Raw genomic sequence first — 27733 nt, forward strand, 5'->3', positions numbered from 1 at the left:
CAATAACAAGTGCCCTGCGGCTTACCTCCCAACCTGACTGCAATACACAGAGGAGCCGCACGCATCTCCAGCTGCCAGCTACCACCGGCCTCAAACCTCGAACAGATCCGTCAGCAGGCAGCCATCAGCCAACTGGTAACCGGTGGAGGTAAAGGTGCTGCGGCAGGGCTCCGATCCGGTCTGCCTGGTGCCCGGTAGCCGCACACGGCAGACTTTTGCAGAGTTTTGCAGGGTTTTGGCCGGGCTCGGCCAGGCTCGGCTCAAAGGGTTTCCTCACCCAAGTTACAATGTCAGAGTGTTTGAGGGGCTGCGGCTCACAGCGGCTTTCAGCAGCAGCGTTGGCTTCCAGCAGCAGCGTTGGCTTCCAGCAGCAGCGTTGGCTTCCAGCAGCAGCGTTGGCTTCCAGCAGCAGCGTTGGCTTCCAGCATCAGCGGTGGCTTCCAGCAGCAGCGGTGGCTTCCAGCAGCAGCGGTGGCTTCCAGCAGCAGCGGTGGCTTCCAGCAGCAGCAGCGGCGGCTTCCAGCAGCAGCAACGGCGGCTTCCAGCAGCAGCAACGGCGCGTAGTCCTCCCTCGTTCTCAATCTCGGCAGGCTCAGGCTATTCAGACGAAAGACGCATATGAGCTGAACCTGTTGAAAGCGACCTTTGAAACTGCTTTCTTTGGGGCATTTAGCCTCAGCGAGTTAGTGGCCCTGGCTAGGACAGGTCCTGCGGAACTGTGCCTGCAGGTAGCCGACATCAGGCCCAGGGTGGCCGAGGTGGAACTGCAGCTGAGAAGGTCAAAAGCTGACTAGTTTGGCAAAGGGGCAGTGGTAAGGCTGGAATGAATCAGGGACCCCAAATATTGCCCAGTATGCTGCCTACTAACCTACATGGCAGCTCAGCCAGCAGGGGAGGGCCCCCTCTTCAAGCATAAGGATGGCAATCTCAAGTAAATTCCTGTTCTCAGCAGTGATGTGCAGAGCCCTGGACAGGGCAGGCCTACTGCCAGCGTCCTTTGGTTCACATTGATTTAGGGTCGGTGCAGCAACCACAGCATCCCAACATGGAATGTCTGAGGCAGGGATCAAGGCCATCGGCAGATGGCGGTCGAAGGCATACAGGAGCTACGTGAGACTGCAGCTGTTGTAAGCATACACGACAACGCACACGAATATGCAGTCTCCTAACATTCGCCTGACATTATGATTATTGCCTCAGCAGGACGGCGATGCCCCTGGCTTGAATGGGTGGTGGCCTTTGTTTCCCGGATAAAGTTGTGGTGGCAGCAGGGAGGTCACAGGCAGAGAGGCGGGTCAGTCGGCACCTGCGTCCGATGGTGGGGTAGCCCGAGGATGAGATGGGAACAACTGCCAGCGGTACTAGAGGATCTGCGGAAGGACGTAGCCTGGCACCTCGACGTGTTGGTAATTCATCTGGGCGGGAACGATTTAGCCCGTCTGGGGAGTAAAGAGCTACTCCTCACCATCCAGGCGGACCTAACTGGGGCAGCTCGGTGCTTTGGGAGCACTGTCATCATTTGGTCCGAACTGATTAGCAGGCTGGTGTTGCGTGGGGCGGAGGTGCATAAGGCAGTAGAAAACTCAAAAAGGAAGCTGAATAGCACTGTAAACAAATTCTGCAAGACCAATGGCTTGAAGAGCGTTGGACATGGCCTCATTCCCCAGGGGTGCCCGGAGCTGTACGGATGTGACGGGGTCCACCTATTGGAGGAAGGAATGCGCATATTCTGAAGCAACCTGTTGGGCACTATGTTTTGGGCAGGCTGCACTTAAGGAAAGACAACAGATTATAACTGACTGCAGTGCGGGAGCCGCAGGAAGACTGGAGCCTCCCTGGCTGTGTGGCGGAAATGAAGGGTACATTGGTTTGGTTATGGAAGCACACCGACCGGGTGTTGTGTAGAAGTAGGGCAGCTCACTTTGGGATACCTTACGGCAGGGTGAGTAGACCCGACAGAAGGGGGTAGCAAACGGAGATGCTGCTTCCAGCCCAGACCCCACCAGACGGCAGGGCACAAAAGAGAGTAGCATGGTAGTGAGTTGAGGCCTAACTTCCGAGGAGAGGCTACCCCCACACGGATGATGTACGACTCTGATATGCAAATGAGCAAAGACAAGCAAGTGATTTATGACCAACAAATGATTTATGGCGGAAGATTTATGACAATCAGAATGATTTATAACAAATGTATGACTACTTGTAACAATGATTTACAATCCTCTGATTTATGATGAGCAGTAAATGATGTCCTGGGGCATTTACCAATGTGTAGTTATGTAAAAAGTAATAAACTGCGGCCAACGACGACTACAAAAATTACAACTACTGTTGGCTGTGTTTGGTAATACATATATATGAATGTGTGGCATCCTGGAATGGGCAAAGTGTGGGAATTATTAGCAAAGTAGCTTCCCAATGATGTGAAACCGACCTTGAGGCCTGCAGATTCCTTCCTCTTCCTCGTGTGTCTATCTGTGTGCCTGGTAAATGCATCAACAAGAAGGAAGCGCTATCATTGTGCTCTATGAGCGCCAGGGCTCTGTCTGTGTAAACACACAGGACGCCCCTTCGGAGCCCATGTGTTATGTGTGACGTTGCCTTACGATGGAGCTTCTCTTCGCTATATCTTCCACAGATTCCTGTGCTGCAGACCAGGGGTGTCCAGTCTGGGTGCACAAGGCTGCAGACCTCCCATCTTTTCATAACAACCTGGTGATATTTAAATTCACTGTGTAGAAGTGTGTCTTATTTGAATATCCAGGATTTTTGGCTTGACTTTACCCCCATGGGCAAGTATTGGGCACACCCTATCGGGAGGTCTTCAGAGATTAAAGGGCTACAGTTCCTGCAGATCGTTTGGTTTGTTTTGATGTCTCAGATGGCATGCAGGGCCCACTGTTATTACTTTGCTCATCCTTTTACCTGCTTACTGCTCAAAGGGACCCCCCAAGCCTGCAGCTTTTAGCCCCTCCTCTGAGAGGAGCAATGTCTGGGTTGGAAATGTAACGCCTTTTTCCTTCCCTCTAGTTGTTGCTGAGCACTAAGGAAGAGTACCCTTGGATGACTTTCTATGGCCTGCTCAAGGTTGCCCGTTAATCCACTCGTAGTCATACTGGATAGGTTAGTATCCGACCTTTCAATCAACCAATCAATCAAATAGTATTTATACAGCGCACAGCTGCTTCATAAGAGACCTATTTACCAGTAGAAGAACCGTAAGCTCTAGGCCTTATCAAAAAGAGAGGATTTTATTTATTTTTAGGTCGAGCCTAGGCAGCCCCGTAATCATGTCTTTAACTTTTCAGGCAAAAATCACTCATTGATATCTGAATAACCAATCCAATCCAAAAATGCATTATTTCGGCCATATAGACCATAAAAGATGCAGTACAAAACACAATACATACATTTAAAATACAATTTTTAAAAATACATTATGTAAGAATCTCTTCTCATCCAGCGAGGAATAGGGGGTGACATGACAGTACCATGGTTCAGAGGGCTATTTTCTTTCTGATTATCCATACTGCCATTAGAAATTTGGATATAGCGAACACAATGTGACCCAAAGTGCTAGTTTTCATTACTCTGAATGCCTGTGTGTACTTCCTGAACCCCAGGTTTCTACAGAGCGGCGCTATTCAATATTTTCTGGGTCTGTGATAGGCAGGGCATACAAACATGATGTGGAGGTAATCTTCCTCATGGATGTTACAACATGGACACATTTTGTCACCCCCCTTGGTCCATTTGTAGGTAAAAGTTTTGGTAAGGAGTGTACCTAGCCTCCATTGTACAAACAATTTCCTCGCCAGGATAGGAAAGATAAAATCCATGAAAGGTTCAAATACATAAGAATTTTTGTATTCCAGGAATCGCGCAGTAAGGGTGCCGCTGTTTTGAGCATTCATCATAAGTGAAAGGCTTCTGTCTTTGTAGATTTGGGTCAAGGCTTTGCGTGAGATCCTTTGGCAACCTCGAGCAGGATCCTCCCATAGCTCCGACAAGTTCATAGTGAGCAGTTCGTTTTTTACGAAAGCAAGCCAGGGGATTTTACTATTGCGGTTCAGGCTCATGACCTGGATAAGGTCCTGCCTGTAGTGATGTAGTTCGTTTGTGGACCAAAGCCTGTGCCAAAACTTCACTGGCTTTGACACAAGCTCCTCAGCAATAGGGGGAAGACCCATGTCTAATCTCAGTGGCAGGAGTGGCGTGCCTTGTGGAAGACCTAATAGGCGCCTTAGAAAGCTGTTTTCCACTCTTGCCAAGTCTTTACCTGCTTTATACCCCCATAGCTCACTGCCATACATGGCCGCTGCCTTGGCTTCAGTCCTATAGGTTTCAAGGGCCGGGCTTATGGGCTTGAAGGTGGAAGTATTTGCCACCTTCAGAATTGCACCCGACAGCTGGGACAGTTTAACCCTTGATCTAGCTATCTGACGGTCCCATGATAGGTTTTCCTGTAGTGTTACCCCCAAATATATGAAGGTAGAAACCCTCTCGAGGCTAACAGTACCCAGGGTGGGATTGGGTCTGGCTTTGTTTAGTGGATTAAAAATCATGAACTTGGTCTTCTGTGTTCACCTCCAACCCGTGCTGTCGACAGAAGAGACCAAATCCATTCAGGATCCTCTGGATCCCCATGGGGGATTTGGAAAGCAGGAGGGTATCATCGGCAAACATAATTGCCGGAACCCTCCTGCCTGCGAAATATGGGGCGTCATTGTCCTTAACGTTATCTAGATGTGATATAACGTTATTAATGAAGAGACAGAACAGGGTCGGTGCCAGGACACAGCCCTGCCTCACCCCTCGACGGACAGGGAACCTGGACGAAAGGTTGCCTTCCCTCCCGCACCTGACCTGCGCATAGTTGTTCTCATGCAGCCTAGTTATAATACTAAGTAGCTGGGGGGGTACTCCTAACTTTTCCATGACCTCCCAGAGTTTCCTGCGCGGGACTAGGTCAAAGGCTGACCTCAAATCCACGAAGACCATGTACAGCCTTCCCCCCCTCTAACCTCACCGTCTTCCAATAAAGGAGGACGAGGCGGAAAATCTGATCCATGGTCGACGTGTTTTTTTCTAAAGCCAGCCTGCAGGGGGCTCATGATGTCGTTGTCCTCCACCCAATCTAACAGATGGTTTAAGATGAGGCGCGCAAAGAGCTTTTGGGGAACATCTATCAGGCTAATTGGCCTGTAATTGGCCGGGAGCAGAGGAGACCCTTTCTTGTATATCGGCACAATCTCTGCCCCCAGCCAAGAGCAGGGGACCGCCATGCCTTATAAGATGGCGTTGAAAAGGATAAGGAGGTACGGACCCCAAATGTCAGGGTGATATCTAAAGAGATCCCCCGGTAGCTTGTCCAGCCCCGGCGCCTTTCACAGCGCTAGGCGCTCCAATGCAGTCACCACCTCACCTAGGGAAAATTCCAGGGCCATATCCGAGGTACGGGGGGCTCAACCACCACTCCATCGGGCCATAGAATAGTATCTTGGTAAAGTGCCCCAAAATGGGCCTCCCAGACAGAGGGGGCGATGTTAGGTTCACCTGCTGATTTGAGTTCCCCCGTCCCGTTGTTTACCAGGGCCCAAAATTTCCTAGAGTGTTTAGCTTTTAGGGCTTCAGACAGGTCATGCCAGTGATTCCAATCCCACTCTGCCCTTGCATTGGCCATTGCTGCTTTGTACTCCCTCCTGAGGTCTACAACCTTACCCTTATCAGAGCCCTCCTTGATGGTAGCAATTAGCTCGGATTTAATTTTCCTACAGGAAGAGGTGTACCAAGTAGGGGTACGAGTCTTTTTCCTTCGTGATTGTACCACCGGATGGAAGACCTCTGCAAGGTCCCTCACTAGTTCCTGGTGAATGCTGGCTAATCTCTCATTATAGTCCGGGTGTCTTGGTTCATTTATGAGAGCATCCACATCCTTGAACCTGGGGAGTGCTAGGCCATATAACTTATTTATGGCATCTTCTGTGTTGAGCAGCTTTCCCCATTTAACACGGCGCCTATTTGTGGAGAGAAGCATATCCCCCTGGTCATCTCCGCAGGCAGTAATGGGCGACCCTGCTGGGGGAAGTGGATACTGGATCTCCAATTGGAGAGCATTATGGTCACTATCTGACCTTATTAACACCCTGAAGTCGAGAACTTTGGGCCACATAGTGATATCTATTAGAATGTAGTCCAGCCTTGACTCGTGGTCCTTTCTATTGAAAGTACACAATGAGGGGGTATCAGATGGGGTACGCCCATTGCATGCCCTCAATGCGAAGTTCAAGGTAAGGGACGTGAGTTGTACTGCCAGCGGGGACCAAGCTTTGGGGTGAGGTGAAGACGAGGGTGGGACCCCCCAATAATAATCCTCAGCGGTGAGAGCACCCTCCTTTAGTCCTTCTAGGGGTTCGAAGTGGCAATTAAAGTCCCCTCCCATCACTATCTTGTGGTCACCTGACAATTGACCTAGGAAGGAAGACAATTCATCTAAGGTGGGGGATTCATTGGGCGCGGCAACTGGTCGCGAGTAAACATTGACAATGGCCCATGATGTTTTACCAGGCCATGTAAGCAGCACACACTGGATGTCCTGCGAAAATGTGTCCATCTTTTCCGCCTGACACCCAATGTGACTCGCTACCCAGATCGCGAAGCCTCCCGAGGGCCTCCCCCTCCCGTTCCACTTTGCTGGAATTTCAAAAATCTCAAACCCCCTTCTGGTCTGTGGTTCCCTCGCCCATGTCTCCTGGAAAAGGAAGATGTCGCTACCACTTATCAGGAGATCCCAATCAGGTGTACCTGCCTTATTTGTGATCCCTGCCACGTTCCAGGAGAGAATTCTCTGCCCTGGACCTTGTGGTGGTGGTCCTGGCCCACCAGAGAGGAATAGTGCGGTAACTGTGGGGGGGTCAGGGTCTCGCGGGCCATTTGTGATAGCCGGAGTGATAGACGATACAGCCACCTCCGCTGGTTGCAAATTGAGACCAGTCGGGATATTGGGTGGTGACTCTTCTTGACCCGAGATACTTCCAAGGGTAGCCCTTCGTTCTTTGGCGGGGTCCTGCACCCTATTATCAGTTACGGGAACAACTCTCACTTCCCCCCTGCCTGGGACCCCGAAAGCAGATTTTTCTGGAGACTGTTGAATATCCCCCTTTTGTGGTCAATCCACCTGAGCAAGGCAGGAAAATCTATTCTGGTGGATAAAATTACCAGGAACGGGAAATACATTGTGCTTGGGCCTGTATCGTGAGCCATCTACAGCAAAGCCCACTCTAGTCCAACCCTGTTCCCTCCCCACCTCAGGATTACAAACATTTGGATAGAAGTGTGAGAGAGGCACTAATTCAATGGTGGACTTATCAGGCCTTACAAGCCAATTACAAATATATGGGGCAACCTGTGGGCTTTTGAAGCTGACAATGATGCAGTCCCCCGCCCTATTCTTAGGAGTAAAACCAATCCATGGAATCCTTCTGACCATCAAAACATCACCTTTTAGGTTCGGAGGGAGGGGCCTGTTGATATTAAGCCAACTAATTACCTTATTACGCAGCGAGTCCTGCGGCTCCCTTGCATCACCAGTGAGCTCAGGCACTCCCACCATAATCGCCGTGTATGCCACTGCCTCGGGGGGCAGATTGACCACCCTGCGCCTAGCGTTAGGGTTAATGGGGCGGCCAATGTGACCGTTGGCAGAGCTCTCCTCTTTCGTTTGTTGGGAGGATGCAGGTTGCTTAGACCTTCTAGGAGCAGGAACGGGGGGCCTTGACGTTTGGGATGACGATGGGTGCGTTTGGGGGGCAGAAACACTATTGTTGCTGTGCAAGTCCCCTGGCTGGACTGGTGCCACGTTTGGGACCTGGGTAGTCGTTACTGGGGTCGGAGGTCTATTCCCAGCAGTCTCCCGGGGGACTCTTTGTACATTTGGACCCGGACCAAGACTGTTTCTTTTATGAGTATTTTCTAAAGCCATCAGTCTAGCCTCTATAGAGTCCAGTTTTACAGACAAAGGGTTCAACAAGTTCTTAAAAATGTCCGTAAGTGCACTAATGAGCAAGTCTGTGTTGTTAGGAGGTGCCCCACCAAATATGAATGGCCCTGAACACACCGGTATGGCTGTAGCTGGTGGAGGGCCAGGGTGTTCCGACCTATTTCCCGGGGAAATGACCTCAGGCGAGGCCGAGATGTTTGTACTAACATCCAGGTTTTGCTTGGTTGAATCGACTTTGGCCCTCTTTGCCCCTTTTAACTTCCTTGACCTTTTCCTTTTCGATGGTTGATCCCCTCTGGTACTTGCGGGTTCTGTTAGAACTATAGTCTGGCCCACATCCTGCGACTCAGTTTCCGTGCAATCCGCATTAAGAGGAGGGATCTACAACCCCGGAGAGGCGTAGTGAGTCTCTGTCCCTCTGGAGGTTTGACGGGGTCCTTAGTTGTTGTAGGACTGACTCAATAGTCTGGTCGATACTATCCATGAGTGACAGGTGGGCGGCATCCAGAAGTAGTGGGGTACTGGCATCAATTGAAGAATCCGGGGAGTCCAGTGACAAGTTTTCTGAGCCCACCTCGGGGTGAATGTCCAGCACTGGTTGTCCTTTGTTGGCCAGAGCACTGGCCTTGGGGAAGAATTTTTTCAATGTGCTAGAACACTGTTGAGCAGCCTTGCTCCTGGAGACCCTGGTAGCCATGTTGCACTGGAATGCACAGGGGCCGCAAGCTTGAGGAGAAAAAGGTATTTTATAAGGAGCACGGCGTCAGAGGGGTGGCCCGGTCCGGTCTCTACCGGCCTAGAACGGCCCGCCCTTTGCCCGGGCTTAGCCCGGTGATCACCCGCGCGCGTCCCGCGATGCGCGTGTGTGGGAATGAAGATGTAGTTGATTGGGGCTAGGAGGCGTGGCCAGCCGGGAAGAGTCCCAGGTGCGCCGTCTCAGCAGCCGCTGGGATACCTGGGACTCGCAGTCCCGCTGCGACGTTAGCAACCGTCCACGTCCCTCTTCTGGCCAAATGATATCCCCACTGCAGCCTCCTGGTCAGACAAGCAATCCGCTGGCGATCCAAGCCTTCGAGCGGCTCCAGCGGAGCGGGGGCCGCGAGGGGCGGTTTTGTGGACACAAGGGAGAGGCGCGGCCAGCCGGGAAGAGTCCCAGGTGCGGCGTCTCAGCAGCCGCTGGGATACCTGGGACTCGCAGTCCCGCTGCGCCGTTAACAACCGTCCACGTCCCTCTTCTGGCCAAATGATATCCCCACTGCAGCCTCCTGGTCAGACAAGCAATCCGCTGGCGATCCAAGCCTTCGTAGGGTGCTTTGGGCATACCAGGTCAGAGCCCCACCTTACCGCCGGGTGCCACAGGAAACTCTGATGAAGTAGTCTCTCCAATCTCTGTTTCCCGCCATCTCCCATCCATAAGGTTGCCCCTGGTTCGAACCCCAGGTTCCCGAAGGGGGAGGCCAACCTGAAGACTTGGTCTTGTGGCTGGTGCTGTTGCCACGGCGGTGGCTAGTAGTGGCTACTCTACTGCTACTGCTGCCCGTCCTGAGTCCTCGGCGCCAACGTCGTTATCGGGTCGTGCTGGCTGGGGAGTTGAATGGCCGTCCGTAGATTGAAAATTAATGAAACAATCACCATGAATCACAAAAATCACTCATTGATATCTGAATAACAAGTGTAAAAGCGTTACTTAATCTTGCATTCCCTAAGAGTGTTTGGTTTTTCCATGTTTTTACTTTTTTATGCAGCATATTACTCTGGTCACCCCTCCCTAATAACTTAATTTCCCTTTTTCTGGTTCTCCAGCACTGCGAGGTCATACGAATGGCAATAGCGCTATGCAGATATGATCACTTCACTGCAAATAAAAAAACAAAAGTAAAAAGCATGGTTCTTTTCAACGCCAAGAGCTCTTACTTTCACAAATGCGAGACCGATTGCATTGCAAATGCTTGTGTTGAAAAGTGAAATGTCTTGGATTACACCAGACTTAAACGACTGCCTTGTCATTCTCACCCATGATCTGAACAGCAGCAAAGTTAGTTACATGATCACTCCCCATCCATCCTTCAGAGGCAGGGAGATTCGAACCTTTACTGCTGCCAACGTGTGTGCCGCAGCTATGTGCAGAGCATTGACCAGCTCCAATCCAGGGCTTTTGTTGCTCTCTCTCCTGCCAGTAATCTGCAGTATCCTCTACTCTCTCCACCCCACCAGGAAATATAAAGTGATCATGCAGTCTGCAGCATGAAAAGGGATTCTTTATACTGTTTAAACCCTCTTGGCCCTAATTCTTTTGCTGTAGCTCTAGACGAGCATTCTGGCCAGGCGCAGTACAGCAGGGCAGCAGCCAGTTCTTGCCTCATTTACCCACTTGTACTTCAGGCCTTGTTCGTCGTGTTAGGTGTAGCACTTTTCTACTGCAAGGGTTCCTTAACTAGAGGCCAGTAACTGATGCTTACTATTTGCCGAGTAGCATCCCTACTAGTACCTGACCGAGAAAAGTGTATGCTCGGAACACATCATGTAATCATCGTTGCACTAGCGTATCCTGTACCGCTTATCCTTCACCTATGCCATATGTGCAAGAGAATTTTGTACTGATACTTTTAGTACTGTGCGCATGAGGGACGCTTAAACTGTTGTGTGATGTACTGGTTATGTTTGCAATGGAAGGTTGCTTAGCTGTAGAACACGCCTTTTCTATTCTGTGTGTAGTGGAGGTTGGACGACTGCTGCTGCCCAAGTTTCCTTATGGAAGTAATGTTGTACTGTTACTGATAACTGTCAGGAAAGCTTGCAACCTGGCGACTCGTGGAGTATGTTTGTGCATGTGTGCAAGCATGCTCTGTTAGCCCGTGCTGTAACGTTTCTGTGTGTGGGGGCAGGTTGCTTTTGTTGCCGCCGCCTTCATTAGACTTGTACTCCATGAGATGGAAGCTGCTTCTCTCCCAGGTGCACATTTCGGCGTGTCAAGCTTTGAGAGCGCCGTGTTCACAACCCAAAAAACCCAAAACGTTTGGCTTAGCAAATGTTATTGTGATGGAAGCCCTCTTTCTAGCAAAATAGTGATCCGCTGCTTTAAAAAAAGAATAATCCATGTATTTTTCGTTTACCTGCAGTTATGTATCGTTGTATTACATTGAACAATCAGTATCTGCTTTCAGCGGTAGGCATGTTTTGTCTACTTTATTCATGTCAGATGTTAGCTAACTACACTTGCCATTCACATGTGGCAGTCAGTCTTTAAATTGACAGGGTTTTGTGTGCTTCGTACGTGGTATGCATGATAGGGTAGGGGAATCCACAAAACTGAATATTCCTTACCGTCGTCAATGCGTTGTCCTTTCGCTCTATTTCGGTGGGCAGGGGTCGCCCCAGTTTCGTTTGTATGGTTTTCTGAGCTGCCGTAAAAAAATGCACCTTATACCGGTCCCAGAATACGCTAGGATATTCCAATTCGGGAATTGTCTGGTTTCGCCAATTATTTCAGAAATACGTCCCTCGCTTTGCATGTTTACTTGGCGTGGTTGTATAGCCTACCACTGTGAATTGGGCTTCTGCCCTCCTGCTTGCATCTATCGGCCAAGCAGTAACCATACGGGCTTTCTACTTCACTTTTATCTGCACAGTGGCTGCTAAAAAGCGAGCTCTGTAAACATCCTTTCGGTTTTTATGATCTATGCAGCTCCAGTAAACGTTGCTTTTAAGATCGGTCTTGCCCCTAAATAGTGTGGCCGCTATTCTCGCAACGTTATGTGCTGTTTTTGTAATACTATACTATTTTTTCCAATACACACTTTCAAAACGTTTCGCTGACTAACGAGACCAAACCTAGAATTGTGCTGTCCAAGGGCAGCGCCTTCCCTCGTATCTTTTGTGACGCTGCCTTGTATTGGGAGAAGGCTGAGCCGTACTGATGGAGACCGATTTAGAGCTCTGTTCTAAAATGCGTGGGGGTTTCTTTGTGGGTGAGGGGGAGGTTCGGTGCCGCTTGTCGCCGTAGGACCCTCGTGGCCAGTATTGTGATTGTGAGCTTGGCTTTACGGGGAATGCTGGACAACAATCACGGCTGGCTTTTGTTGTTTGCATGCCCCCGCCTACAGCCCATAGCAGAAACAGCACGTACAGCACACGCTAATGCACACGGACACTGGACGGCTAGGCGAGGCACTTTCAGTGGATGCAGCAGACGCCCCCGAACACCGAAATAACCCACTGACTCCGATTATCACTGGGATTGCCAGTTCTCGCTCAAAGAGGGAGTTCTTTTCCTTGTGTCTGGCGGCCGTGGTGTTCACCCAGATGAAAATCCAAACGCGAATCTGTGCACTGCGGAAGATGAAATGCTTCCCCTGTCAGTTTACACAGACTATTAAATCCTCTCAGTCCAGCACCAGTGCATTGATGACGGCTTCTTTCTTTGATCAAGGTATGGGAAAAACACTGTCTTAACGGTGAGTTCGAGAGTTTCAAATGCTTTTCTTTGATATTTTTCCGAAATATTTTAATTTTCCGTTATAAGGATATGGAAATCTGAAACCTTCCGATGGCTCTTGACCCTTTATTCCGCAGTTTAAACACCGACATATCAAGTTGAATGCAGAGAGGAGCTGTTTGTATTTTAATTCATAAACTAGCATTTGCCAGTTATTCTGACATCGTTATATTTCAGTGCGTGGTATAGTGTTGTGGTCGCGTAGACGATCTGCCTAGAGTTGTTTTTAAAAGCAAGCTTTGACAAATAGCACGTCATGCAGAGGGCACCAACCTTTAAAGTGTGCATCTCATTGCTTCCTTTTGGAGATACTGGAGAGGCTGTCAGTGATGGAATGCTGTAAAGAAAACCAGGCAGCGGCATGTCCCCTAAACCTTTCTACACTCGCAAGACGTTATTGATCAGTTAAGCCCCTTTCATGGCTTCTGCACAGAATTCACGTACTGCCCACTGCAAGCACATCTGCCCCACTGCAAGCACCCAGTCTTTTCAGGGGCAAGGATCAAGCAGGCAAAGCTGAGGCCATGAAATGTAGCAAACCTCCCAGTCTCCAACCTCTCTGGCATCCACCTCCAAGCCACTTTAGCACACAAACGCCAGTGAGGGAGTCAGAATAAGACCTATTCTACCCAAGTGGCAAAAAAGAATATCCAACAGGTGGGTCCCGCAGAAAGCCCAGGCAGGCTTTGCCCTACCATTAGTTTTAGAATCACCGCACCTCCCACCTACATCGGAGCATCTTTTATAGGAGCACCTTTCTATCTTGCTGCAAGAAGAGCAAGCTCTTTTGCCCAAGGGTGACTTGGAGCGCCTTCCAGCCTGGAAATGGACACTAATTGTTACTCTCACTAAGCGATCTCGGAGGCAAAGTGTGTAAGGAAGGAGCAAGACTGGATCGAAATTTTACAAGTCTGTAAATCAAAGAATAAGAACATTTTGTTGGCCGTGATTAATTAGCCAGAGCATTGCCCCACATTTTCTGCAACCAATAAGGTTTCGCATCAAGCATGGCTTACTCATATTGGCTCCTTGTAACACTCTGAAGATCAAGCAACTCTACTTAGACAAAGAGCAATACGCCAACTTTCTTTTTCCAAATGTACAATTGACGCTCAAAGAAAGAAAATGAGGGGAAATATGGCGCCGGGTTCACATGGTTTGGCAACCTACATTTACAAGCACAACCGAGGTTTGTTGAGCAAACTATTTTTCAACCTGTACAATTTCTGTGTCCAAGAAAATGTCATACTAGAATCTTGGCACGGGTCAATCCTACATCCAATTTACAAGAGAGGCCCTTAATTGGTCCGAAACAGCTATTGAATGATTGAGTTATTAGATACAACTCAAAGTTTCTTGCTACTATCTTGTTACAGGAATTGGAAAACTGGGTGGTAGAAACTGGCCGGATTACATGCAATCAAACAGGCATTCGGCCCAAGTCAAGTACAACTGTTAACCTTCTGGCTCTTTCCATGCTTAGCAACTTCTTTGCACGTGCTTTATTTAACCCCCCCCACCCCCGGCTTTTATAAAAAAAGCTTTTATAAAAAAAAACACTTTTTATTAAGCTTGTAGCAAGCAATCTGAAAATAAACAAAAACACTACCTGTAGTCATGCGCATGTGTGCAAGGCAGAAAATGTTAGCTATGCTATTGGTGATTACACTTTCTGCATCCCAGATCACCCACTGCATCCCAGTCGCCAGGCGAGTCCCTCCGGAAATGATTGCTTTGGCAGAAATTGCAGTGGGCGGCCACACAAGGGCTGCCTTTGTAGGCATTCCATTTGCTTCATTGTCTAGGGCAGTCACATCTTTCATAAACTTTCTCAACCAACGTGCACCAATACATGTTCCTTTTCCAGCCCTTCAGCAGAGGTGCGGACGTAGCCCCACACAAAAATGGTATGCTACGTTTGGCAACTGCAGTGCCCAAGGTCACCCAGACCTGCTGCATTCAGCACAAGTCTGCAGCATCCCAATCATTAACCAATTCCATGCTGATGATAGCTCCCGGCAGTCATGCGTCACAGTGGGCTTGTGCTGATGACGTCCGGGAGCTGTCATGAACACGCCCGCGATTAGAACCTTCAGCACTGAGGCGAAATTCGCGCCGCAGTGATGAGGTTAAGTCACTATTTGGTGGAGATTGACATGGCACTGCCACATACACAATTCATTTATTTATTTATAAAGTTTTGTTCAGCGCTAACCAGACCCAGGCGTGTATCCGAGCGCTTCACAATATGAATGGGTAGGAAATAATAGTGAGACGGAACCAACGATACTTATAAGTGCAAACACGAGCAGGTTCCAAGAGGGTAAACGAGTACATCACATTAAGAGTAATACATATACTTTACTGGGAGAAAAACATACATTACTTAAAAGGCCATACCAGGCGAGGCTGGGATTAAAAGGTGAACGCCAAACTAATAAACAATCCGGGGACAGTGAGTAAGGAGTGGAGACTTGGCCAATTAAGGCAAGAACTTGTTCATTAGGATTATTTTTGCTTCTTTTTTTAAAATATTTTTATTGGGTTTTTACAGACATATGAAACAGTTAACATTTAGACCTTTTGGGTTGTCCATACAGGTTGGCGTTCCATTTAGGCTTCAGTGTTGGTAGCCTCGGTTGCAAAGGCTTAAGCTCCCTGTTACCGCTATTGTCAAACAAATAACATATGACATATAGCATAGAACATATACACTGCAGCGTTTTGTGTTAGGGGTGTCCGAAGGGTTGGGCTGGATACAGTGGATCATGGACTTGGACGGGCACCTGCCACACGGACTACTCTGAGGAAGTAAGGAGGGGGGTGAGAAAGAGAGAGAGGAGAGTGGGCTCTAGGGGAAAAGGGGAGTGAGGGTGTCCTGCTCTGAATAACTGGCCTGTGCTGGGTTCTGTCGCTGGTGTTGATCTGCACCTACACGTTGGAATATACGGGTCTAGGAACCTGTCCAGGGAGGTCCACAATCCCCTGTTAGGGTTTTTCCATGGTGTGTTGCGTAGGTTTGTGATGTCGGCTCCCCTCAAGAACGTTACCCAATTCAGCCACCCCTTGAAGGTGACCTTGGAGGTGTCCTTCCAGTTGGTGAGGACTATTTTAGCTGCTGCTGTTAGTAAGAGGTCGAGCAGGCTTCTGTCATGGTGCGAATCTAGATCAGAAGTTATGAATGCGGTGGTGAGTGAGGAGAACTCCTCTTTAAGAGTACAACCTAATGCTTTGTTTATGAAGGAAAAAACTTTGTTCCACTGCACGAAAGTTACAAAAAAAAATTGGAAGATGAGGTGTGCCAGGTTCCCTTGTTCTATGTCAGTCAGTCAAGAACACTTTATTCGATTATTAAAAATCATAAAAGCAGAAATATTACAATTCATTATCATTAATTTATGTACAAACTATCATCAGTACAAATTTATCATCTGATAAAAACACTTTAAAAAGTCTCCCCCACAGGAATATTTAAAACTGGGCAAAATGATAAATCAGTCTTGGTTAATGCGAATGGCTAGTCTCTTGGCGTTGTTCCGCACAGCTGCTACCAAAAAGCTTGCAACCCCAAACATTACCAGAGTATTGTTTAACAGTTTCAGATAAGTCAAAGCGGGTCTAACTTGTAGAAACCCAGCTTCCCTCAGTAACGGTTTTAAATAAGTTTTCCTGAGGTCAGCGAAATGCTCACAGAACATAATGAAATGCATTGTGTCTTGAGTAGAGAAGTTGTCGCAGCTACATGGTTGGGAGGTTTCTGGTCTACCCCAGACTGGGAAGTGACCTAACAATAAATAAATCATACCAAACTTGAATTTAATTAAAATGTGTCGGTAAAATGGGATTGTGACGATTTTCAAATAAGGTTCTAGTGTCATAGATGTTAACAATGCATAATTGGCCCTGACACAAGGTTTCCTCATTTCCCGTTCTTCCCGTTCAAATTCTAAAATGCCCAGGGCATTCTTCTTTACTCAGGTTAAATCTGCCTTCCTAATGAGCTATGGTGATACATACATTTCTGGGCGCCCGAGTTTAAAAAACATTTCCTTTATGTACACTAACCAGGGTACCCTGTCCACCCTCTCTAGGCCCATGCAATCTCTCAGTATCCAATGGTTCAATGAGATCTCCTGATTCAACCAAGTATTAATCCAGCTAACCAGCGGGGCGACCATCAGCTGATCACTCACGTGTCCCAAACCCAATTCAGTATGAATTGAGAATGTGGGGGTAGACTGTGGGACCGCTAAGAGGGTTCGTAGAAATGTATTTCCGACTATCTGAATCTTCTCCTGAGGTATATAGCCCCATAAAGAGGCCCCATACGTGGCAATAGCCAATCTTTTTGCTCTATATACTTTCAAAAGAGCCTCCATGGGCCCCCCCCCCCCTCCCCCCACAAGCGTTTGGCAAAACCCATAAGTGCGGCCGTTGATCTAGCAACAACGTTCGCCTTCTGCTTCTGCTGTGGTCCCGATGTGCCTCTCTCATCGAATAAAACTCCGAGGTACGTGAATACAGGTACCCTTGAGATTTCTGCACTATCGCAAAAAAAAATTACGTTTTTGCCCCCTTGGACGTTTTCCCAGATCATAACATGGGACTTGAAGTTGTTAACCTTGAGGTCTAGGGAGTCCATAAATGTCCCAAAGGAATCCAAGAGCCTCTGGAGACCAAGGCCCGTCCTAGCCAAGAGCACTGCATCGTCCGCGTACAGGAGGACCGGTATTGCAGACCCTCCTATACGCGGAACATCCAGTGAGGCGCCCTCCAGGTTTTTGTCCAAGGCATTTATATACAAAGTGAAGAGGAGGAGTTCAGGATGCAGCCCTGTCTGACCCCCCTCCTCGAACTAAAGTGACTAGTGCATCCGCCCTCTCTCGTCACCCTAACTGATGCTGATAGCCCTTGATGGAGAGCAGCTAGAAAGTTTACCAGGGGAGGGTCAACCCCTATACTTGATAAAATGGCCCAGAGCTTCGCCCTGTTTACCAGGTCGAAGGCCGAGGAAAGGTCCATAAAACCTAAGTAAAGCAGCCCTTCCTTAGGCTGAGTATATTTGCGTATCAGCATGTGTAGGTTTTGACATTGGTCTAGGGTACTTCTCTTTTCTCTGAACCCATACTGCAAGTTGGAGAGAACCCCTCTTTCCTCTAACCAATCCCTCATCTGACTCAGAATGACTCTGCCCAAGATCTTAACTGCAGAGTCAATCAGCGAGATTGGTCTATAGCAAGCTGGGTCATCCCTTCGGCCCTTTTTAAATACTGGCCCTATAACCGAGGTTGCCCACGATGCCCGAAACCCATTTTCGCTAGTCGCGTTAAAAACAATTGTTACAATTTTTGCCCAAAATTTTGGTAGGGTACTATAAAAGTACGCTGGGACATGGCCTGGGGCTTTGTGTTTGGACATTTCTAAAATTGCTTTAAGTACGTCCGCTTCTTGGAATAGAAGCGGGGGTCCAGACTGTATGGGTTCGTAAGGTGTCTCTTGAGTAGGACTGCCCTCACTGTCATAAATCCCTTTAAAATGTGATAACCATTTTTCCTCCGGGATCACACAGTCTAGCGTAGCAATCTCTTCCCCTGAGAAGAAAGGGTGATTAATGGTTGCCCAAAATTTACTGCTATCTTTTAGGCTTTCTGCCGACAAAAGGTCATTCCAGGCATCAGATTTAATAGCCGGTTTCCTATTGAGGATTGCCTTTCTGCAAGCCTTCCTTAAGTTAGCCACTAGTGCTCTGTCTCTCGGTTTTTGCTTCAGAGCCTGTAGAAGGGCTCCATGTGCTTTCGAGCAACAGCCATCAAACCACCTTCCTGGCTTCTTTAGGCCCTTTTTGTCATCTACCCTCAGATCTGCTTCGATCTGGGAACAGATGGCAACATAGGCCCCCACAATCTCACTACTAGGGGCTGACCTATCCAAACAGATCCCTAGTTGGCCCTCAGCCTTCAGAAGCAAACCCCCATAAAGGCTTCTGGAATCACCTTATCCCACTTGAGTCTCCTCCCTTGATCTCTCAGGGTCAAATGTGCGATCTCACTCGGTAATTTTTCCCTTGTGTTGGTAGCCTCTCCTCAGTTAAATTCCAGAGTTACTGGGTTATGATCGCTAAACCCTGATTGGATCACTTCGCCCTATTTGCTACTTCCGAGGAGACAAATATAACCTCAATAACGGTGTCTGTGTCTCTCCCCTTAAATGTGGGGACCCTCCCTTCTTCCCCCCTTGATGCCATTTCAAACAAATTCAGGCTTGCTAGCAGATCCTCTAATGCTTCGCCCTGCCTATTATGTTCGAAATGCGGGATCAGCGAGGCTGAAGTTCCGTGATTATCCTCCAGGTCGCATTTCCAACCACAAGGATGAATATTAAAATCCCCCATCATGATTATCTCGAATAAAGTGTCATGTGCTAATTTATAGTCCTCTAAAAAAACTCGCCAGGGCACATACGTGTAAGTTCAACTGTTCCTTGTCCATAGCGTTGTAAAAATGAATTAATAAAATAGTGTGTAAATCCTGCATATCCCATTCAAGCACTAGTAAATTTTTGGACCCAGTATCTACCATGGAGTACGTAACAATTAGGTTTAAGGAGGTAAACCTAGTGAGACCACCCTTCGATCTCCCTCCTAGGCCTGGTGTAGCACTTACTCCAAAACTAGAATAACTATCCAGAAAGAGCCTGTTAGATGTGTCCCAAGTCTCTTGTAAGGCTATAATATCATATTGTTTAACAAGATCTACCAACACATCATTCAACTTAGTTCTGATCCCGGCCACATTCCAACTTAAAATTTTACAAGAGGATGGGCACCTCTGACCCTTAATGGTCTCTCCTTGCTGTATATATCTATCAGGTAGTCGATCATTATCCTCCATATTTGTTAAGTAAGAAAAATGGTTTGACATGGCTAGATCAGTCACCCAATTTGTGGTAGCTCTATCAGGGTTGCTGGGGAGGATCTCTCCTAAGTTCTCTGCCCCTTGTCAGGCCCTAGTCCCTCCACCCACAGTCTTTAAAGAGTCATCAGTCCTTAGGTTGGGTCAAAGAATTTGGTTATTCTGTTGGGATAAGGGTAAATGCATACTGGGGACCGGCGGGTAGAAATATCCCAGAGGGAGTGGCCTAATACCCCCACCTCCTCCGATGTCAGAAGCATCCCAAAATAACCTGTCTGCGGTGTTTGGGCTGTTAAAATTTACCACAACGCAGTCCCCCGCAATGCACTTTTTCCGCTTCCTCACCCAACTGACCCGTCTAGCCTTGATAACCTTAAGGCAATGTCAGAGTTACCACTACTAAATTGGACACACCACCCTTTTGTCCTCTCTCTAAAAGATCTCGTGTGGATTCCTCAGAGTTACTAGATAAGGGGGGAACTCCTGTCAGCACCGCCACCAATGGTGCGGAGTCCGGGGGGAGATATAACGTGCGGCCCTTCCCCTGTTGTCCACCCACACTAACACTGGGGTTAGTCCTGTGATGGGGGGTTCCTACACTTTCAATCACATTAGGCTTAGCAATGTTAGAATTTAAGGGCTGACAGACAGGTAATGTGTTTTTTATACCCCTGCCTGCCCCAGTTTAAGTGCAACAGTGGATGACCCTTCAACTACGACGATATCCTTTGATATCGAACGTCTTCTCCTAGCCCTGTGGTTTAGGTGCTGGTCCTGACCCTGCGTGACCCCCATACAGCAATCCCTATGCCTGACCATAAACTTGTCAATCTTAGTAGATTTTTCCAACAAACTGGCAACACAAGAGTTCAATGAGTCCACAGTAATCTTACATAGACCAATGAGAGCAGGCTCCAGTCGGGTTTCAAACATTTCTTCCACCAGTGACTCCAGGCGATCAGTAACAATACTGTCTAGGGGTTGCTGTTCTGCCCCGTGTGTCCACTTTTTAAGTGGCTTGGGCAATTTCCTTCGCTTCCCAATAGTGCCCATGGGTGGCCCTGCAGAATTTTCCGGGATTTCTTGAGTAGGCCCTGCTTCCCCTATAACTTGCTTCCCCGGGCTGCCTCCCACACTATTTAGACCTTGTGGGGGGTTATTAATCAATATGACAGGGTCCAGGGGAATCCTAGATGGTAATATATCCTCAGTCAGATCTGGGGTAGCGTATCATGAGGTGGCAGGCATTACCAGTCTAAGTTCCTTCTCGGCATTTGCTATTTCATCAGTCAATACCCCCACTGCCGAAGTCAGATATGAAATAATTGATCCTGACTTTCTGGCAACTTTTGCCTTAGTCCCCTCTCCTTCTCCAAAGTTACCATTTTTCCGCTTACCCATATCTGCAGCCAAGTGTAGTGTCCCGACCCGGCCTCCTCTGGCCCCTGATGGCCACAGATGGCCCCACCCTTGTCCCGGGCTTCGCCCGCACACGTCCCGCGGGGCGGGAGGTGCTCTGACGCTACAGCCAGTGCCCAGAGGCGCTACTTAACATCACTGGTGCGCCGGTGTACTGCTGCTGGGGCACCTGGGTATTGTAGTTGGTTACAGCCGTTCCCCTCACGGCGCTGGAAACACTGCTGCGCTGCCCCGCCTCCGCCGTTTCCCTCACGGCCGGAGCTTCCACCTGGTAAGTGCTGCTTGCTGCTTAATTAGGACCCCCAGAGCACTCGGCGCTCTGATGTTAAGTAGCGCCTCCGGGTGCTAGCTGTAGCGTCGCCGGAGTACTGCTGCTGGGGCACCTGGGTATTGTAGTTGGTTACAGCCGTTCCCCTCACGGCGCTGGAAACACTGCTGCGCTGCCCCGCCGCCGCCGTTTCCCTCACGGCCGGAGCTTCCACCTGGTAAGTGCTGCTTGCTGCTTAATTAGGACCTTGTTCTATGTCAGTTCCAGCAATGGTCGTGCTCCCTCAGGCCCATGGCCGCTAGGCGAGCCGGGGTCCAGTATAGTTTGTGTAGCAGCCAGAATTTTGTCTGGGCAAGCACCGGGAAGACCATATTCTTCGAGGGGGCCAGAGGGCATGTCTTTCTTGTTCGTTCTGGGCGGAGTCTAGGCCCGCCTCCCAGTAATTGATTGTTTTGCTATTAAGCATGGAGGTGTTGGGAAAGAAGCCGTGGAAGATATCTGGCGGACTTCCGGTGGAAGAGAGCTCCAGATCTTCGGGGCAGAGCTTGAGAAGTCTCTGTGGCTCGTTCTTTTTGTGGAAAATCTGTAGTTTCAGAAGCAGTTAACTTGCTCTTTGTGGTGATCTACCCCTTCCAGATAATTCAAGCTTTTGAGCCAAATAAAATGGGGTCTTAAAATGGAGAGATTAGTAAGTCAAGCAGGCAACCTTGAGCTGAATTCCTGCTTCGTAAGGAACCAGTTTAGAGATTTTAGGACTGGGGATATGTGAGCGTTTTTTTTGTACTAGTAATCAATCTGGCTGCGGCCTTCAAGGAGGATCTTAGTGGGGCCAAGGCATATTTGGGAAGGCCACAGAGTATTGCACTTCTGTAGTCTAGCCTAGGCAGTACGAGCGCTTGAACCGCCTGCTTGAAGTTATCTTGTCGAAGGAATGGTTTGAGATTCCGGAGTATACTCAACTTGTGTTTAGAGCTCTTGTTTATATTGCTGATATGTTTCTGCATATTCAAGTGCATGTCCAGTGTGATTCCTAGGGATTTAGCAGATTCAGTAATGAGGGGGGGAGCAGTTGAAGGCTGAGAGGTGTTTCAAAGAGGTTGATCTTGGGGGGTGATTAGGAGGCGCGATGAGACGGAATTCCGTTTTGGAGGTGTTGAGCAAGAGGGGATTCTCAGACAGTTTTGAGTATACGTCAGGGTATCGTTGAGTGAAGTGAGGTCATCAGGGGAGGTGATTTTCAGATAGAGTGGAGTGTCATCCGCATACATATGAAAAAGAATGTTTGCAGAATTTAGTGCATTTGCTAACGGTTCCAAGAATAAATTGAAGAGGATGGATAATAAGGCAGACCCTTGTGGAACCCACATGGATATTACAGCGGGCTAGGATAGGGAATGATTCACCTCGAGTCTTTGAGATCTGTTGTGGAGGAAGAAAGCAAACCATTGCAATACCGGTCCTGAAAGGCCCATCCTGTATTCTAGAATCGATAAGAGGTTGTCATGGTTGACCGTGTCAAACACAGAAGAAAGGTCGAGGATGATCAGTAGGTAGGTTTTTTTTTTTGGTGTAGCATTTTTAAAATGTCACCCAAAATGTGAGTGAGAGCAGATTCCGTGCTGCAACCTCTCCGAAATCCAGACTGATGTTTATCCAGAAGTTGGAAATTCTCTCATGTAATGTATGTGTTCTTGTAAAGCGCACTGCTGCCCTGAGGCGTCGTGGCGCTGTAGACCGCTGGGGAACCCGTCCTGGCTATCCCTGTGAGATGGTCCCTACTGGGTATCTCCAAGGTGAAGCCAGGCATCCCCGGCGAATGTGGGGGGCCGTTGTAGAGATGAGGCAAGCTAATGCCCAGAGTTGCCGAGTGTGATCCCTGGTTAGAGTAGGCACAGAGTCGAGAATTATCGAGTCCGCAGACCCTGGTCCACGATCCTGCCGCGTCGGGTATTGAACCCTGGTCCCAGGCCGTTCTCTGCTTCCGGGTCTGCCGCCTCTAACCAGTGAGCCACACCACTCCACTTATGTGTTCACAAAGTTGCGATAGTACACAGTTTTCTAGTTGTTTTGCCAGAGTGGAGATGTCGGAAATAGGGCGCACCTTATTAAGATCAAACATGTCAGCATTAGGTTTTTTTAGAATGGGGATACCTGACCAACTTTAACCTTCTCACAGTGAAGCAGTGACAATATTTGTCCAAAGGGGGATCATAGCATCTTTGATTTCTTTGAAGATGGGCGGAGGTAGTGGGTCGCTGAAGTGGTTAGATAGGTTCATCATAAGGAGAAAGTTTGTAAATGTCCCTTTTGCTGAAAGGAGTAAATGTATTCCAAGTGGCATTGTTCTTGGTGCCAAGTCTAAACAGACCGAGCCTCTCATGGTTGGTAAATGGAGAAGCAAACCCGTAGGATGGAAGAGCCCTTTAAGAATCCAGGTCACTACTGATATTTGTTTTTTCCATGAAAAAGGCAGCCAAATAGTCACATGATGGAAGGTTGTCACCAGGGTCAGGGCGGTAGGGTGCTTTGACCTATTGTTTTACAATTTCAAAAAGTTTCTTCGATCGGTTTTTGGCTTGATTAAGCTGGGTTCTGAAAAACCGGCTTTTGCTTTCTTGATTTTTAATTTTTTTTTTATTGTAGGAGCTCTTAACCAATTTAAGGTGGATTAAATGATCCATGGAGGGTTTAGATCTCTAAGATCTTTCAGCTGACCTTAAGTTGCGGTGTTCCGAGTTTAGGTTGTCGGTGAACCAAGGTTTGGAGATTTTGGCTGAAGCATTTTTTGTTGTAGCAGAGCTAGGGAGTCCAGGATACTAGAGATGGTGGAATTGTAGAAATCGGTGAGTACCTGAATGTCTGTCGTATCTGCTTGGGAAGGCAAGGCATGCTTACAGCGTGTTCCTAGATCTTGGGTGTTGATATGATATTCCTGAGGTCCCTTTTCCGTTGCTTCATTTTCTCCTAGGTTGAACTCTTCTCAAGGACATCTCCCTATTGACAAAGAAGAAGATGCTGTATTGGTCAGGCTAGTCACATGGGCTAATGGAATCCAATGTGATGGTGTTTCCTTATGCTATGATAAGGTCCAGAATTTCTCCCTTGTTTTGAGTTGGCCTGCCACAGAATTGAGTCAGCTCATGATCAAATAGGAAGGATTTTAACCTCTTGGCTGCTAGGCGTTTTCCCGCTGTGTGCTGGAAAATGCCATTTTAGTGGCACTATGACGAGCTCAGCTCGTCATCAGCACACGACACCCGTGGGTGATGACGAGCTGAGCTCGTCATCAGCATTGAAAGGGTTAAGCAGTTTACCGTTTGATCATTAGGGTTGGACCAATGAAGGTTGAAATCTCCCAGGAAGATTTGGGACACTGAAGTGTCATTATTGGATGAGATGATTTCCATTAAATGTTCAATAAAGGAAAGATTGTCTCCAGGGAGGTGATGGAAGGTGTGTAGTTTACATACAGGGAGGTGGTTGCTTGAGATGTTAATGCAAAAGTATTCGCTGGAGGTTGAAGTGAGGTTATCTGATTGGGAAACAGATAGTGTATTCTGATGTATACACGCTAATCCTCCCCCTGGTTTCATAGATCTGTCAAGACAAATTGTCATTACTAGGAGGAACTAAGAGGCCAAGGATACTTGTGGAAGAGCAATTTAGCCAGATTTCGGCGAGGATGAGGATATCGAGATCATTGTGTAGGATGAGGTCAAAGATATTGGAGGCATGTTTACTAGCAATCTTCAATTGAGAAGAGCACATTTCAATTGTACAGGTGCATCGGGGGTAGGGGTCAGAATGATCACTTTTTTGAGGTTGTCACGGTTTATAACTCTGAGGTTGTTTGAGGGTTCCCTAAACGGGTTGGCGTGAATGGCTTGAATATGACCCAGCTGGGTCTTGTCGGTGTCTAATGTGTGGGAATAGGAGAGGAGTAGATCATAGATATCACTGGTCGTTAGATCGGTCTTCATTCTTTTGGGGCGGGAGGGAGCATTTGGGAAGGGTAGGGTTTTCCGAGTGAAGTTAGAAGAGTGTGTGTGTCGAGGTCGGGGCCTGCGCCTGTAGGGACTAAGGACACTTTCCCTAGGGAATTGAAAGATCTGAGTAGAGGTAGATGCTCAGTCGAGATGTCTTTCAGTTCATGAAGTTCGTCATAGAGGAGGCGCCGGTGTTGAGAGATATGGTCCAGACTTGCAGCCAGATCTGAGTGCTGGTTATAGGATAGGAGTTGTGTGGAGAGTTCCGGCCTAGAGGCGGGGCCTCAAGGGATAACTGGATGGTCAGAGGAGTCACTGGTGTGGGAGCGATTGAGTCCGTGATGAATTGCAAAGATCCTATTCACGTCGAGAGGGGAACCTGATGGTGGGAGGGTGGAGGGACAGGTGAGTGGCGAATAGGAGGTGGGTGAAGAAAGGTTGATTGGGTAGAGTCAATAGAGGGCAATTGCCTAGGGTCAGGTAAAGTATTAAGCAAAATTATGCAAGGAAGTTCACTGGGCGACGGGACGTGAGGGGTTACCCCAACTAAGGAATCCTAGTGTAACCGCGTAGGAATCTGGGAAGTGTGCAACTCTGTAAGCCCGCTAGCCACTGGAAAAGATGATCGGGTGGACTGGGAGGGTTCCAGTGAGTCAGGGGACTGAATGGAACCGCAATCACTTGGGTGGGGGGTCGGGGGGGGGCTGAGTAGGGTTATGTGAAATTGGAGTCGTTACGGACATGGTGGGGGTGTGTGAATGTGATGTCTTGTGTAGTAGGATGGTTTAGGTGGGGATGAGTAGGGGAAGAGGTTACAACTTTCCTGAGTGTAAGGAAGATATTATCCATTATAGCTAAATTGTCATTAGAGGCTTGAATTAGAATAATCCCATTGTTGTAAAGGGTGATGGTTGCATTTGCATTGAAGAAAGTAGAGTGCATAGCAGATAGTTTGAGACCATGCAGAGTTTTCTTATTGCCCAATATACAAAGCATGGAACGGAAGACGTTCCTTCAACATGCCCGTTTTCTAGAGTAGATGATGAAGTCATTAGATAGATTACCCTTGTTGGCACAGAAGTAGACATCTGAGATTGTTTCAGGTCTGGATTTGAATAAGCGATGTTTGTGTTTTTTGGCTGTGTTTTTGGAGAGGTTAGGCGGGTATTTAATAGTGAAGGCTTTTGAACCGTCGGAGTCAAGTCTTCTATCCATTCTGAGAGAGGCCGAGATTCTATAGTAACTAGGTCCACGCAGGCGGGATGTAAGTTATGAAGTTTTATTGACGATAGTAACATGAAGATATTATCCTGTGAAGCAGCGCCACTAGTAGCAGCCTGCCTGCTGCTCAGCCCATTCTTAACTGTCACTTGAACTCACAGGCAGCCAACATTCCATACAGCACAAACACTCTGGCTGAGCGGGAGGTTAAAATGGCACAACATGAACATGGACAGGATACTACATATCTCCCTTTCTTATACAACAGAAGCAATAGTACACTACCAGAAAGAGAAATAACAATAAGAACCTAATAAAGGAATAACTGAGTAACAGAGGTATGAAGAACAGGACAGATAAGGACGAACAAAGGGAAAGGTGGAGGAAAAATCCTTTATTATACAACAGAAGCAGGAGTCCTGTACCAGGAGGAAATCAGAGGAAGCAATAGGTAGATGTACACGAATAGAAATGACCCATACTCTCCAAGAAAGAAATACAAAAGAGAAGAGGACAATAAGGCGAAAGAAACCACAAGTTAGCAGAAAGACATATGCACATCAAAGACTACCTCCAAACACACCCGCTGAACAGGAAGGCAAGAAGGAAGGAAGGAAACACAAGGCACGACACGACCGAACATCAGCCTTACAAAGAGACACACAAAGAAGGAAAGGACAGATCTCCTCCTAAACCAGGAAGAAATAGAATGAAGCAACACTGAGGGAAAGGCTGAGGACAAGGAAGACTAACATCCAATGTAGTCCAGATACCAAGGTTGAAAAGAACGTGACATCACGAGGAGAACTGGACAAGAGAGAAAACCGAGAAGATGAGAGGCAAATACAACTCATCCCCCATTTTCAAATTGACAATATAATAATATAAGAATAACGTTGCGTTTTCAAAACGACAATGTAACATAGTAGAAGAGAAAAATGCGAGAAAATAACAGCAAACGGGACTGAGACCCATAATATGATAGCCTGTGTAAGGACAACCCCCATGAGAGGTCACATATAGTGAAATGCTGTAATGGGACTTTGACCCATAAACCACACCCTGTGTGAGGGTAAAAGTGTAAGAGAAGATGGGGATAAAACCCTTAACCCACCCCTGACATAAGGACGTAAGCTAATGTGAATGGGAGTGGTCCCAAACAGACACACCCTGTGAGAGGGTAACAATGTACGAGAAGATGGGACTGACCCATGACCTACCCAGTGACGTAAGGGAAGTTAGCTACTGTAAATGGGACTACACCCATAGCCTATCCCTAAGCATAGGGATGGTTAACAAATGTAAATGGGCCTAACACACATGCAACAATGCCCTGTGTGAGAGTGGAAACCATAAGTAGCTCGTGTAGGCAAGAGTATAGTGGGCATATGGGGCTAGTATCCATTGCCATTCCTATGTAGGGAAGAATAAAGT

At 47.9% G+C, this 27733-nt stretch overlaps 1 protein-coding gene across 4 annotated transcripts in view; it reads left to right on the forward strand.

Annotated features, from left to right (window-relative positions):
- Positions 1-27733, forward strand: part of LOC147658884 (serine/threonine-protein phosphatase 2A 55 kDa regulatory subunit B alpha isoform) — a 433385-nt gene that overhangs the window by 81850 nt on the left and 323802 nt on the right. Inside the window, exon 1 of one of the 4 annotated variants that reach the window (XM_086952058.1) lies at positions 12323-12428. The exons of the other annotated variants lie outside the window; for them this stretch is intronic. Coding sequence (XP_086808184.1) covers positions 12338-12428 — 91 coding nt within the window. The 5' untranslated portion in view covers positions 12323-12337. Of the gene's footprint in view, positions 1-12322; positions 12429-27733 lie in introns of those variants that run through there. 4 annotated transcript variants of the gene reach the window in all.

This window comes from Lissotriton vulgaris, unplaced genomic scaffold (assembly GCF_964263255.1).
Source record: "Lissotriton vulgaris unplaced genomic scaffold, aLisVul1.2 SCAFFOLD_752, whole genome shotgun sequence".
Taxonomy (NCBI): Eukaryota; Metazoa; Chordata; class Amphibia; order Caudata; family Salamandridae; genus Lissotriton; species Lissotriton vulgaris.